This window comes from Equus quagga, chromosome 1 (assembly GCF_021613505.1).
Source record: "Equus quagga isolate Etosha38 chromosome 1, UCLA_HA_Equagga_1.0, whole genome shotgun sequence".
Classification (NCBI taxonomy): Eukaryota; Metazoa; Chordata; class Mammalia; order Perissodactyla; family Equidae; genus Equus; species Equus quagga.
Window position 1 is genome coordinate 17,282,691 of NC_060267.1, and position 14,458 is coordinate 17,297,148.

The following is a 14,458-nucleotide window of genomic DNA, read 5'->3' on the forward strand; positions in this document are numbered from 1 at the left end:
TATAATAAGAGCCTATGCAAAATAAAACCAGCTATCTCGGAGCAGGGGGAAATGTTGCAAATGACATAGTCCGTCTCCCCCCACCCCCTTTAAAGTCTTTAGGTTCAGTTAACAGATAATAGAAGTATTGGGTCTAAGAGTAAGCATGTTTTGAGAGAGAGCACAGATTCTTTTAACTCTAGCATAAGACTCATGAGGATGAAGAATGAGATGATGAACCCTAGTATATGTCATGTACTCACCCTTGCATTTTAAATGTTTCTTTAGAAATGGGTCACCAAATCACCAGCCAGAGCCGCCCCCTCCAGTCACAGATGTAAGTCTGAAGTTAAATGTCAGTTATTTGCAAAGTCTAATAATACTTGGATGACTGTATCAACTTTTAGGGAGTATTCATGCATTCATTAAACAAGTATTTATTGAATTTTATAATGAACCAGATACTGTACTAGGGACTGGAGATAGGAAACCAGTAATGCCGGACCCTTGCATTTAAGGAGCTTACAGTCTAGTGGGGACGATAAGGATGGAATTCCACGGGCATCTTGTATGGTTAGAGAAAGAAGACTGATGTGATATAAACAACTTCCAAGCAAAGGAGGTTTGCTGCGTGTGGGTGTGTTTGGCTGTGTGTTACCTAATGATGTAGCAGATGGGTCTATTTAGTTACCAAAAAAATGCTTTCTCTCTTTCAGAACCTCTTACCAACAACCACACCTCAGGAAGCTCAGCAGTGGTTGCATCGAAACCGTTTTTCTACATTCACAAGGCTTTTTACAAACTTCTCAGGTTAAATTTGCTTGTCCTTTTGTTTTCCCAAGCACAAAACATTCCTTTATATTCTAGGGCCTCCTGGCATCTCTGTGAGGTTTTGTGCGTGTGTGTGAGAGATCTTAGTGCATTTTTCTGATTAAATGAATTTCATAGAGCCCTTTAGACTTTCTCACTAGCTACTGCATCTGTGCTGTGAAATACTTAAAAAGAATGACTTCTTAGTTAAAACTCACTTTAATTTTAAAATACTTATTATATGCAATACTTTTTAAAATGTATATCCCATACAGTATTTTATCAAGGGGCATACGCAGGTAGTTGGAAATTTTCCCCTTGATATCACTGTTTGTATTTTATTTGCATCTTCTACTTTTATTTAGCACCTTCTGTGTACCAGTTGTGGTAGGAATACACAAATGGATAAGGGATACTTTCTGATCATTCATCATCTAGTATCAAAAAATAAACCAAATCAAATCAAAATAAAACCCTGAAAAAAGGGAAACAATTAGTTGTGATGCAGTAGAGAAGTGTGTACAAAGTGAGGCGTTTGTGGGACGGTCTTGGGTTAGGGAGCACGCATGATGCATGAGGTATGTCTTGGAGGATGAGGAGGAGTCTTTTGGTCAGACAGTGGAAGGATATTTCAGGTGGGAACAACTTGCTCATTAGACATCATCAGTATGATGACAGTAGATGTGGAGAAGTTAATTGGGTGGGAGTTGAGGTCAGAGACGAAGTAGGGGCCAGGTCGTGGAGAGCTTATACACCATGCAAAAGATTATGGACTGTAACATACTAGTAATGAGTTGTCCTTGTAATAGAGCCCGTTTTAATAGTCACTAACAAAGAGAATCTTTGCCTTTATCGCTCATTTTCTTATATTTACTCCAGGGGCAGATTTACTGAAACTAACTAGAGATGATGTGATCCAAATCTGTGGCCCCGCCGATGGAATCAGACTTTTTAATGCATTGAAAGGCCGGTATGTAATTAGTGTTAAAATATCAGTGAGGTTGGGTTTCAAATGGATTTGGATTTAGAGACTCTTCACAGTACTCTTTGCACAGCTCAGTACATCTTGTCAAAACATTCTTTTTGAATGCCAGCTGTGCACCAAATAAACAAAGATGAAAAATATCTTTTCCTACACTTGATCCAAGGAATTCTCCATGATATCCCATTTTCCATTTCCAGGTAGTTTTTCCTTTCAGTAAATATTCATTGTCTCTATTATGAGCCAGGTACTGTTGCAGGCTCTTGGGATACATTGGTGAGCAAAACAGACAAGGTATCTATTGTCATGGAGTTTACTTTCTAATGGGGAGAGAGGTAAAGGTATAAACAATAAGTGTTTTGGATAGTGATAAGTACTTTGAAGGAAAACAAAACAAACAAATAAATAAAAACAAGGTTGTGGCCTATAGAGTACCCAGAATATGGTCAGGAAAGACCTCTCTGAGGAGGGGATATTTAAACTGAGTTATGAGAAGGATGGAAGCTATGGGGTCATGTGAGGGAAGAGCATTCTAGGCAGAAGGAACAACAGGTACAAAGTCCCTGAGTGAGTTTTAACTGGAGAAGAGGTCATTCTCAAGTTTGGATAGGAATTACTTAAGTGTCTGCTTACAAATATTGCTTGTCATACAGAGTAATTTGTAGTCCCTATTTGGGATTTACAATTTCAGATAGGTAGTAGTAATGTTACTGGAACAAAACATACAGGTTAGGTTAATACCCCAGAACCACATCAGTGACTAAATAGTGGAACAGATAGTGAAGTATTTGTGTTTGGGTGCATCACAAGAGATACTGTATCTACTGGTTGGCTGTAATCTTGGAAAATTTTAAATAAAGAGGTGAAATTCAGGAGTTGATGGCTTGGGGAAATAAAATGGATCTTTCATTTTTTCATGTATTATCTGAAGAGCATTTAGAAATAGGAAGGAATAAGATGATCTGATGAAGAGGTAATTGAACACCATTGTCTAAGAAGTCAGTACAGAAAAAAGGCTCAGGCTGCTTAGGAAAAGGTAATGAGGGCAAGAAGATTCTCTGGTTTACCATATTGGTGCTTTTCAGTAAAAGGTGTATCTTAAACCTGACCCAAAAAACAGTGGTTCACATATTGTGAACATTTCTAACCTTTACGTCAAAGGTCACAGACTCAAATGACTACAGAGGGCACATGTCAATGAATGACAGATCCGGGGTGTACTGAGGAATGCATGCACCATATGAGGAGAACAGCTGACTGTTTTCTTGTAAAAATAAAGGCCTTGGATTGCCAGGTCTGATTTTTCAAGAAAAGCCAAAAATTCATAGGTTTATCTGATACCTTCTGTTGGAACTAATTCAGTTTAGGAAAACACACACACACCAATGGGGAGCTAATAAAACATAGCAAATGAGCTGACTGGCCCATGGGCTGCCAGTTTTCAACTCCTGCTCTATAGAATTTTTTTTTAATACAGTAATTTCATTCATTATACAATTTTTTTTTTTTAAGATTGGCCTTGAGCTAACATCTGTTGCCAGTCTTCCTCTTTTTTTTCTTCTCCCCAAAGCCCCCCAGTACATAGTTGTATATTCTAGTTGTAGGTCCTTCTAGTTCTGCTATGTGGGATGCCATGTCAGCATGGCTTGAGCAGCGCTAGGTCTGCGCCCAGGATCTGAACCAGTAAAACCCTGGGCCACTGTAGCGGAGTGCATCAGCTTAACCACTTGGCTACGGGGCTGGCCCCCTGCTTCATAGTATTAATGAAGACTCACCAGTTCTCCCTTAAAATTCGCTTACATGAAAAACGTAAAGCTAACACTCTTTTTTTTCCTCCTTAGGATGGTGCGCCCAAGGCTAACCATTTATGTTTGTCAGGAATCCTTGCAGTTGAGGGAGCAGCAGCAACAGCAGCAGCAACAGCAGCAGAAGCATGAGGATGGAGACTCAAATGGTTCTTTCTTCGGTAGGTCTTTCTGGACTGGCCAGGACAGATGTGGAGAAAGGTGAAGAGATGACTTAGGAGCATGTGTGATGGGAATTTATCAAACAGCAGATTCAGCATTTGCTAGAAATAATGGCAATTGGTAGTGTTTATTGAGTTCCTAATACATGCCAGGCCCGAGGTTCAGCACTTTTGTGTGCTTTCACTTTTTTTTTCCCTGAGGAAGATTGGCCCTGAGCTAACATCTGCTGCCAATCTTCCTCTTTTTGTATGTGAGCAGCCGCCACAGCATGGCCACTGACAGACGAGTGGTGTAGGTCTGTGCCTGGGAACCTAACCGGGCTGCCAAAGCCGAGCATGCTGAACTTAACCACTAGGTCCCCGGGGCTGGCCCTGTATGCTTTAATTTTTACAACAAGTATCTCCTCTTTGCAGATGTTATTGTCATTGCTAACATTTAGATGAGGAAAATGAGGCTTAGGGATGTTAAATAACTAGCCCCAGGTCACACAGCTAGTAAGTGGCTGAGCCAGGATTTGAACTCAGGCAGTCTAACTGAGTTGAGAAATGTGAGCATTCCTAGTGATCAGATTACCTTTAAGAGCAGAGAAACTTTGTACTGACGCCGTTGCTCTCTCCCTTTTGCAGTGTACCATGCCATCTATCTCGAAGAACTGACAGCTGTGGAACTGACAGAAAAAATTGCTCAGCTTTTCAGCATTTCCCCTCGCCAGATCAGCCAGATCTACAAGCAGGGGCCAACAGGAATCCACGTGCTCATTAGTGATGAGGTAGATTTTCAGTACAGCTGAATGACCAGACGACAGTGAATGTGTCAGGGCATGTGACAGGAGCAAGAGCAGTTCTACTGGGGCAGAGTGCTCTATTTTCTAGACCAGAGGTTTTCAAATGTTTTTGTTTCCTTGCTTCCTAAAATAATTCTTAAAAACCATGTGTCCACTTGCACATTATTAGGTTGACTTAAAATTTTTTAAGTTTAAATAGTTGCAAACCATGTTTCTGGGCATATGACATTTAAAAATGAAATGGGTACTTTGCTATTCTAACTGTGTTACACGTAACCTAAATAGAAGAGTGATTTAATGACATCATCTGTTTAAAAAAATACATGAAGAATGTAAAGAATTTTATCATTTCTTTGTTTCCTTGAACTCATATTTCCATTCATTTCCCCCATAGAATTTTATCTTACCATAACCTATTTTTATGTTTAAACATGTTTTATTAATTACCCTAGCATATTTCTTTGAAACAAAATGTGTTTCAACAAAAAAAATTGTTTCAATAAAAAGTAAAAAATTATATCTTCTGAATAGAATTATTATAATTATACAATCAATTAAAACAACAAATAAATGTATTACGTTTCATTAAGTAACTATTAAAAATTAAGAAAAAAACTTAATATTTGAGCCAGCCCTGATGGTGTAGTGGTTAAAGTTGGGCACTCTCTCCCCTTCAGCGGCCCGGGTTCAGTTCCCAGATGCAGAACCACACCACTCGTCTGTCAGTTGCCATGCCGTGGTGGTGGCTCACATAGAAGGACTAGAAGGACTTACAACTGGGATACACAACCATGCACTGGGGCTTTGGGGAGGAAAAAAAAAAGGAGGAAGATTGGCAGCAGATGTTAGTTCAGGGTGAATCTTTCCCTGCCAAAAAAAAAACCTTATTAGAAGTGCATCTATTAATGAGATGGACGGGATTTTTCAGTTCCCTACCCTCACCCCTGTGCACGATTAATTCATCTATTGATAAATACTGCCTATTGACTGCTAGAATGAAATAGAGTTCAGCATCAATTCCACCCTGCTTTTTTCCCCCAGATATAAGTGTTATGGAACCTTATTCACGTAACTTAATAGACAGGAATGGGTGGAGTTTTGTGATAACAGGATCACTGGGTTTCTTTTGAACTTCTGAGTTATGTGCCAAAAATTACATAGTGATGTTATAAACCATTATTTTGAATCATCTGTCATTTGACATTTTGTGATTAGGTCACTCTTTAATTCTGGCGAAAGGAAAGAATTGGAACCCATGTGACTCACACAAGAGCCGGTTACCCAGTCATTCGAGTTCACATTTGAGTGACACTTTGGCATCCTGGGGCTTTATACTCCGGCCAGTGCATCTTGGTAGCATTCCAGGAGGGTGAAACTCATGCCTTTATCTTATAAAATGGGAAAAAGGAGTTTGAGGAGGGAAAGTGGGAAAGGAAAACTGGAGAGGTTGTCAGGCAGTTTTAGGAAAGAATACATATGGGAGTTGAAGACCTAGAAGTTATTTCTCCCATGTGTGCCTACCTGTGTCTGTGTACCCCTTAGAAAGTCTTGGAGTTAACCCAGGAAAGTGCATACTATCATTTTAAGATCACTGTTTTAGACTGCTTAGCTTTTAAAACTTAAAAACTAAACAGGGGAGATAACAAAACGAAGGATTATTTTTCACTTAAATCTAACAGAATAAAAAGCCACATAGTCAACATACATGCAGCAAATCAAAGTTTTTAATAATCAGCAAATTTTCTTGCTTTTTCAGATGATACAGAACTTTCAGGAAGAAGCCTGTTTTATTCTGGACACAATGAAAGGTAATAAAATAATAAGACAAACGCTTCTCTCTAAGGAGTTTAAGCGCTTTTTTCATACTTCTTTGAGGAGAGAGTGAAAGTATCAACCACCATATTTGAGGTAAAGTGACACTATTATTGACATACAAGTGATTATCAGACAGTGTAAGTGATGACTCAGCCGTTCTCTTCCCCCTTCCGTGGACAGATGAAGAAACTGAGGCATGTTGTTTCATAATGCATATTTATTAAAAGTATTCTGTGATAATTAACAAGTATACTGCCCTTTGTCCTTCTCTGTTTTTTTTTCCTCCTCAAAAGAACCGTATCATATTTTTTTCCCTCCTACTGTATTTTAGATGTGACTAAAAATTATTCTCTTTTTTTTTTACAGCAGAAACCAATGATAGCTATCATATCATACTGAAGTAGGTGTGGGGCTTTCCATCCTGCGTTGCTGCTGCTTCCTTCACCTCTTGGAAACCCCCTCTTGAAGGGGGTCTTGAACGGAGATTTGAAGGTCTGCCAGGACCGGACCCCCTGACTGTGTGTGGAGGAGTCCAGGCCACGGAGGCGGAATCCCAGCTGTCTGTGTTGGCCTGGGCTCTTGTGGCAGACGTAGATTACTGCCCGACGTGCATTTCTGCAGCAGTTTCTTAGTTAACATTTTAGACCCTGTTGTTGAATAGCAACAGAAACTACACATCCTTTAGGGTATGTGTAGGGCATAATGATGATGAGAATTGTGTGATGTTTAATGGAAAGATGTTAAATTTTGTGATATGGAGCCATGTAATTTTTTTCTAATATAAAAGTGAACATCTATATTCATCAGACTAGATCCTCAGTCTTTTTTGCATCAAACATACTGGCTTTTTGCCACAACTGCCCCCTGAAAACTTCATCAAAGAGGAGAAATACAGAGATAGAATAGAATTTTTCTTTTGGTTCTCTTGTACTATTATGACTAATAGTAATTTTAGCTAACATTTATTTATTGAACATTTACTTGTATCAGGCAGTGTGATAAATTCTTTAAATGGATTATCTTGTTTAAATCCTCTAAATAATCCTATCTGCAGTAGGTAATAACGATCCCTAATTGAAGATGAGGAATGGAGACGTACGGTGGCTAAGTAGCTTGCTAACTAACAGACAGCTCACAGGTAGTAACACTGAAATCCAAACCCAGGCAGCCTGGCTCTTAACCGCCACCTGTTACTGCCCCCCTTGCCATCGTTTCTCACTGTGGCTCTCCTGGTGAGTAGGAAATAACACTGAGTGACAACTGAGCCATCAACCACTGAAAGGGATGGACCACATCTCAGTAATGGTGAGCAAATCAAGACCTACAAACGCATCATTATCAGGTTCACAGGATTGGAGGTGGTGAAAACTAGGGATTATCTCTAACTCCCCAAATTCGCTATTCTTTTTTTTAAGATTTTTAAATTTTTCCTTTTTCTCCCAAAGCCCCCCAGTACGTAGTTGTGTATTTTTAGTTGTGGGTCCTTCTAGTTGTGGCATGTGGGATGCCGCCTCAGCGTGGCTTGATGAACGGTGCCATCTCCACGCCCAGGATTTGAACTGGCAAAACCCTGGGCCCTGAAGCGGAACACTTGAACTCAACCACTCGGCTATGGGGCCGGCCCCCGCAAATTCACTATTCTTGAATCTCCACCTCAAACTTTATTAATGAGTTAGGCTGACTCCTGCTTCCTCTTTCCCCTCTCTGCATCTTCTCTTGGTATAGGAACTTCTTTTACTCACGTAGTGTTCTTTTATATAAGCTTTACAAGAAATTCATTCCGATCCCATTCACATTCTTACCATGAATTTTTGTTCTTTCTTAAAGAATGATTGTGTGCCTGTGTGTATGTGTGTAAAACTATGGGTCTTCTGTTTTCGTTTGTAAGGTTTTATCCAGAAATCCCTTTACACATTATGTTGCAGTGAAAAAGATTCTGTGTTGGATTTGGATCTGTGTGTGTGTTTTTAAAGCATTTGATAAAGTTTAAATGTTTTTATACAGAGATTTTTGTTCATTAAAATCAACCTGCAACATGGTCTGATTTCTTTTGGTTTGAAACTGGAAAATTAAGTCAAATGACTTGTTTAAAACTGACTTGGGCAACTTGGCATATTAGGCCAAAATAATTTTTTAGTGAATGACTATCAGATGTCCTCTTTTGGGGGGACATTTCCAGTTGTGTTAAGTTCCTGCGATTGGTTCTTAGCTTCAGAGAAGTGGGCTCTCTCCTCAGTAGGCTGCTGCTTTTTTTTTTTTCCTATTCTGTCTGTTAGGCTAGGAGGGTGGGACTAGATGACTTTTAAGGTCCCTTCTAAATCTGAATCTGTGACTCTTGTTTATTGCAAATGATACAAATAGAATTCTATTAATATATTTACCATAAATGTACACTTACTAATTTTCACTTGGAGTTAGGGGTGTTTTTTAGGGTAGTCTTCAAGTTTATAGAAATTAGTTTATACAAATGTGTGATCACAGATCCTTAAATTAACCAGAAAATCTTTCAGGCTTTCTTTGGCTCCAAAAAGTATTTATAGTGCTAATGCTATGTAATTGGTAAGAACTGGTATAGTGATAGAACGTTGTGATTATTCAACTTGTTTTAAAAAATTGCATCTGTTCACTGTTGATCCTTTCAATTAAATGAAGATTTTAAACTAACTTTCTTTTGCTGAGGAAGATTCACCCTGAGCTAACATCTGTTGCCAATCTTCCTCTTTCTGTATGTGAGCTGCTGCCACAGCATGGCCACTGACAGATGAGCAGTGTAGATCTGCACCTGGGAACTGAACCTGGGCTGCCGAAGTGGAGCGTGCTGAACTGAACTACTAGGCCGTTGGGGATGGCCCTAAACTAGCTTTTTCATTATGAAAGTAATACACAAAGTGATAAATTCAAACAGTAAAGAAAGGTATAACTTTTTCTGTTTACCTCCTGGTCCCACTCTGTAGAGGTAATCATTGCAAAAAAGTTTCTCCCACCATCTCTCTCTCTCTCTCTCTCACGCACACACACAGCTGGGCTCTTGTAATACTAATGATCTGCAATTTGCTTTCTGTATTTAACATATCTTGAACATCTTCCTATATTAGAATTTATAGTTCTACATCATTGTTTTTTTAAAAAGGGCCATTCTCTATGGATGCTATTTAGGTTAAGTCCATTTGAGCATGTATCTTCATAAGTTTTTTGCATGTATCTCTAAGATATATTCCTAGAAGTAAAATCTGCTGGGTTTTACCTTCTTAACAATGTGATAATTGATATTTAAAATGTAGTAGATGGTCTAAGGTTTCCATTTGACTGAGAGTATATGAGGAGAATAGTTAGATCTTAGGCCCTCCTGAGAAGTGGAGTAGCATCCTATTTGACTTAGTATTGTCTGTACTGTTCCCTTGGAATATAATCGGTTCCATGTAGAAGAATCTGCAGGGGCCAGCCCGGTGGCATAGTGATGAAGTTTGCAGACTCCATTTTGGTGGCCCAGGGTTTGTGGGTTCAGATCCAGGCGTAGACCTACACAGTACTCCTCAAGCCATGCTGTGGTGCCGTCCCACATACAAAATAGAGGAAGACTGGCATGGATGTTAGCTCAGCGACAATCTTCCTCAAGCAAAAAGAGGAAGACTGGCAACAGATGTTAGCTCAGGGCCAATCTTCCTCACCGAAAGAAAACGAAAAAGAATCTGCAGAGTAAAGATAGTGTAAAGATGGTTGATAGTTATTGGGAAATAAAAGGAGGGAGGTCATTACAGGACTCTAAGGATTGAGTAGTAGTCACTACATGAAATGTGGCTATTAAGTAATAAGATTGAGCAATATTACGACCCAATAAGAATGTTTGCTCACATAAATGATTTATTCAAGAAGCCATTTAAAGGGAGGGGAAAGGGAGAGGGTCATATTGTCTGGAAAGAGATTACAGTGCAACAAATACAAGGCAATTAGAGACCGAAAGACCTGAGGAAGTGAAGTCCACATGAGGGGGCAGACACGCCGAGTCCTGGAAGTCAGACGCTATCAGGGACTGGGCATGCTGTGAGGGTAGAGCATCGTCTCACCACTGTGAGTTGGAGGAGCATGGGGAAGCCTGGCAAGTGAAGAAGGCTTGGCATAATGGAACTAGCCATTTCTAATTTATGCCTAATGAAGGAGTGTTCTGAAAACGTTTTGTATCCCCAGGTATTCTGAGGGAGTCTTTTGTGCAGGGTTGCTGCAGAGATGGGGGCTGTCCTGCAAACTACCGTGAAGGGCTGAATGAAGCTTCAGCATTCAGTTTGGAAAGTAACACAAATTTGGGGTACAAATATTTGAAGTCAGGACTGAGCTGCTCCCTCCTAATGGTAGTACCTAACAATTCCAGATAGTTTTGGGACCGGAGAGCTGAAGATGAGCCATTTTGCCATTTTTCCGAGTTGTTAATTGGCTTCCTTGACCATGGATGGCTCCTCTATAGGAATTTGATCTGTCATGGCCTCTACTGTCTGTTATGAGAACTCCAGTCTCAGCAGGCCTGGCACAAATGCCCTACCAGCTGTGTCATTTATATACTAATTCGTGCAGAGTAATCCTGCATCTTTCTGCTTCTAAAAATGCTCTATTTTCTTAGTTGTGGGCTAAAGCTTGTCTTGCTAGAATATTTATTTTTAGTTTGTGATTAAATTTTTGTTTAATTATACGAACTCCAAGCCTTAAATGAGGAGGAATTTACTACCACTACAAAATGGAATGAGCTGGAAAAGATGCCCTATGTGACTTGAGATTAATTCCTTCAGCACCTGTTTTTTCCTATATTGTTAATACTTTATTTCTCCTCCTTGTTTCTTTAATGACCTTGTATTTTATCTTTGACTTTAAACTTCCATCAGTTTCCACATCCTCCTGTTTCTTTCTCCGTCTTTTCTCTTCACTTGCAGATCTCCTGTGTTGTCCCTTAGGAACATGGGTCTATTCAACAAGTCACCTTGGAAACTACAACTAAGCCTAGCATTTGCATTCTCAAATTCAGCCATTTAAAAGTTGTGTATAAATTAAATTTTTCAATTGGATTAAAGTCAATTATAAGGGAACTTGTTATTTAAAAAATACTATTATTTATTGTATTATTGTGCTATTTTGTACTGTATGGGATCTTCTGGGACATGAGTAATAACCAGTTTATCTATTATGTGAATCTCTGTTTTCATATATTTGCATAACATGAGGTGCACATTCTTCAATTTAATCGCTGTGGATTCCTGTTTTCTTTCTGAGTTCTAATGTCTGATTTTTCATTTAAGGATTTAGTTAATATCTTTCCTTAGACATCTTAGAACTTTACTTCAGACTTTGACTTACCTCCTTTAGGCTTATTAAGCTTGCCCTCTCTAAACTCACCCCTGCACTCGACCCCCTCAGACCTGTTATTTTGCTTTGTTAATTGTGTGTATGTGTGTACATTATGCACATATATAGATCAATTTGTGTATGTCCTTTTTGAAACCTTCTTTGATAAAACACACAGCTTCTTCGTTGTGTGTGCTTTTCAATTGCTGTGGCTCTGTCTTTTTCTCAGATTTGCACACACTGATCTCTTTTGGTTAGTGTAGAATTTGTCACAAAGAGGTGCCTGTCTCTCTAGATCTGGATTGTAATTAAATGTAAATCAGTAAAGTAACATACAACTTCAGGGCTTAATCTACAAGTTCTGTATCAGAAAAACAAATACAATGTCTTAGTTTTATCTTAACTCTTTTTCTCTAAGAAGCTCGGCACAGTGTCCCTCTGACGTATTAATTTTCAACTTCCACGGAGGGCGTATTCTTGTTGATCTTTTGGTGGTAAAGAGTAGTTGATTCAGTGTATACTTTGGTGTCAGATAAACCAATCCCAGATCTTGCTCTTGCTGGATGTGACCTTGGACAAAAAAATCTCTGTAAACCTCAACTTTCTCATCATAAAAAGGAGATAATACTTACTTCATAGGATTTGGGGGAGATTTAAAAGGATAATGAGTATAAAATAGTTATTTTTTACTTAAACACTTATTGAGTTGTTCAATAAATTCAGGATACTACTGACTACAAGATCACTCTTCGTGTAGACATAAGTGCAGACAGATGTGTAGACACCGCCCAGGACATGAAATAGGACCTTGGTTTTCACTTGTGCCTGCTGTTCGTGACTGTGTGTCTTTTCTTCCAATTCTGCTTTGACTTTTTTGTCCCCCAAACACACCACCTATCTTGTATTTGTGTATTCTGAGCTGGTCCATGCATATGTTGCAGCATGATCTGGAACAAAGCAGGAGCATTTAGAATTGGACATCCAATGTTATTATTTACATATTAATTCCTCTCGGCATTTCTTTTCATTTTTCTCTGTAGTTTCTATTCTACTGCGCTCGAGCTTCCATTACCTTCTACTGCATTTGCCCTCCATAGAGCCTGCTTAGACTGGAGGCAGAATTGCAGTTATTATGGACCAACTGCCATCATTGTCATAACTTACCTAGGGATTCTATCAAGACAATGAAATATGGTGAACAAGTGACTCTATGATAAGTAGTTATGATGTTTGTTAGAGGTCAAGATGATCTTTCGACTGATCTAGAGCTTATTGCCAAATTGGATTCTGCTGTCTTCTCAAAGGATGTGCTAACTTTGTTCTGCCCATCTTCTAGTTTGGTATCATTACCCAACAAAGCCTGGGCATTGAGGCTGATGGTACCCTGCTGAATTTCCATGATTGCCCAAACTCTGGATGTGTAGGCACGTGATATACTTTTTTAGTCTACCCAACATGGCCTTAGGCTGTCTTTTGATTACTCAGCCCACTGATTCTACAGTGGTCTGGGGCCTTCTCTTCCTTTTTGTCTTGTGTGTGTCCAGGGAAAAGAGAATCATGAACATTTACATAGCACTGACTGTGTTGTAAACATTTTATACTATATTAACTGTTTAATCTTCACAAAACCCTATGAGATACCCATTTTATAGATGAGGAAGCTAAGGCACAGGGAAGTTATGCACCTTGCCAAGGAGTCACACCACTGGTGAGTGGAGGAGTTGGGGTTTATATTCAGTCCAGCTGGCTCCAGGATCCATGCTCTTGATCACGTTATATCACCCCTAAATTTCAGCAGATAGGGAGATGAACAGTACATGGTACCCTAAGGATGGCTTTTTTGTGATCTGCTGCTTTTTCATTTTGCAGTGTTGTTTTCTAGCTTCTTAGAGTCTCCGATGTCACCCAGGGGAAAGGAGTAGGACTCATAGCATTTTTTCCAAGCCATCCAAGCTCTCAATTCTAAAACTGAGATGACTTGGTAGCCAGTAGATCTGGCTCCATAGTTCTTGGTTGCAGTGAAAGTGCACCAGGCTTTAGAATCAGCCTAAGCTGAGTTCAAACCCTGCCATCCATCCATCCAATAAATATCCAGTAAATATTTACTGAGTCCTAACTGTCAAATACCAGGTTTGTTCTGAGTGCTGAGGATAAGTAAACAAACCATACCCTGGTCTCATGGAATTTAGTAAAGTGAGAGAAGACTGAAAAGCAAATAAATATATGTCAGGTGGTAAATGCTAAGAAGAAATTAAGGCAAGGGGATAGAGACTAAGGGGAAGCACCATTTTAGAAATATGGTTAGGGAAGGTCTCTGATAAGGGGACATTGGAGCAAATATCACGTGAGGGAGTATGTGGCTAGCTGATGAGCGCGTGATTGTCCTGTTGAAGGGACTGCAAGGAGGCCAGAGGGCCAGTGTAGTTAAAGCAGAGTAAGGGAGGGGAAAAGAAAGAAACAAGATGACAAGATAGGGCGGGGGTTGGTGGGGCAAGAGGATACACCTACATCTTACAGGGCCTTATAAGGTCAAGGAAGAGACGTGTACTTCTATTCTGAGTGAGATAGGAAACCAAGGCTGGGTGTCCTTGGCAAATGACATATAAATTCTGAGTCTTCGTTTTCTCCATCTTACAAGTGAGTTGCAAAGTTGTGAAGATCACAGATCATGTAAAAAAATTTTTGAAAGAAAACACAAACCAACGTGTCAATACATATTGACATTGCTTGTATTTTCTTCTCTACACCTTGGGCAGGCTGCAGCAAATTATGCTGTTTAAGATCCCACGAGCG

The 14,458-nt window shown here is 39.5% G+C and overlaps 1 protein-coding gene across 6 annotated transcripts in view; it reads left to right on the forward strand.

Annotated features, from left to right (window-relative positions):
* TFCP2 (transcription factor CP2) overlaps window positions 1-8,376 on the forward strand; it is a 49,219-nt gene extending 40,843 nt beyond the window's left edge. For 4 of the 6 annotated variants that reach the window (XM_046680388.1, XM_046680428.1, XM_046680405.1 and 1 more), the window contains 7 exons: window positions 268-316; window positions 696-789; window positions 1,669-1,759; window positions 3,613-3,737; window positions 4,365-4,507; window positions 6,279-6,330; window positions 6,704-8,376. In XM_046680388.1, the coding sequence (XP_046536344.1) occupies window positions 268-316; window positions 696-789; window positions 1,669-1,759; window positions 3,613-3,737; window positions 4,365-4,507; window positions 6,279-6,330; window positions 6,704-6,741 (592 nt within the window). In that variant the 3' untranslated portion in view covers window positions 6,742-8,376. The remainder of the gene's footprint in view (window positions 1-267; window positions 317-695; window positions 790-1,668; window positions 1,760-3,612; window positions 3,738-4,364; window positions 4,508-6,278; window positions 6,331-6,703) is intronic. The other 2 variants (XM_046680395.1, XM_046680413.1) reach the window with 1 other exon arrangement.
* The last annotated feature ends 6,082 nt before the right edge of the window (window positions 8,377-14,458 follow it).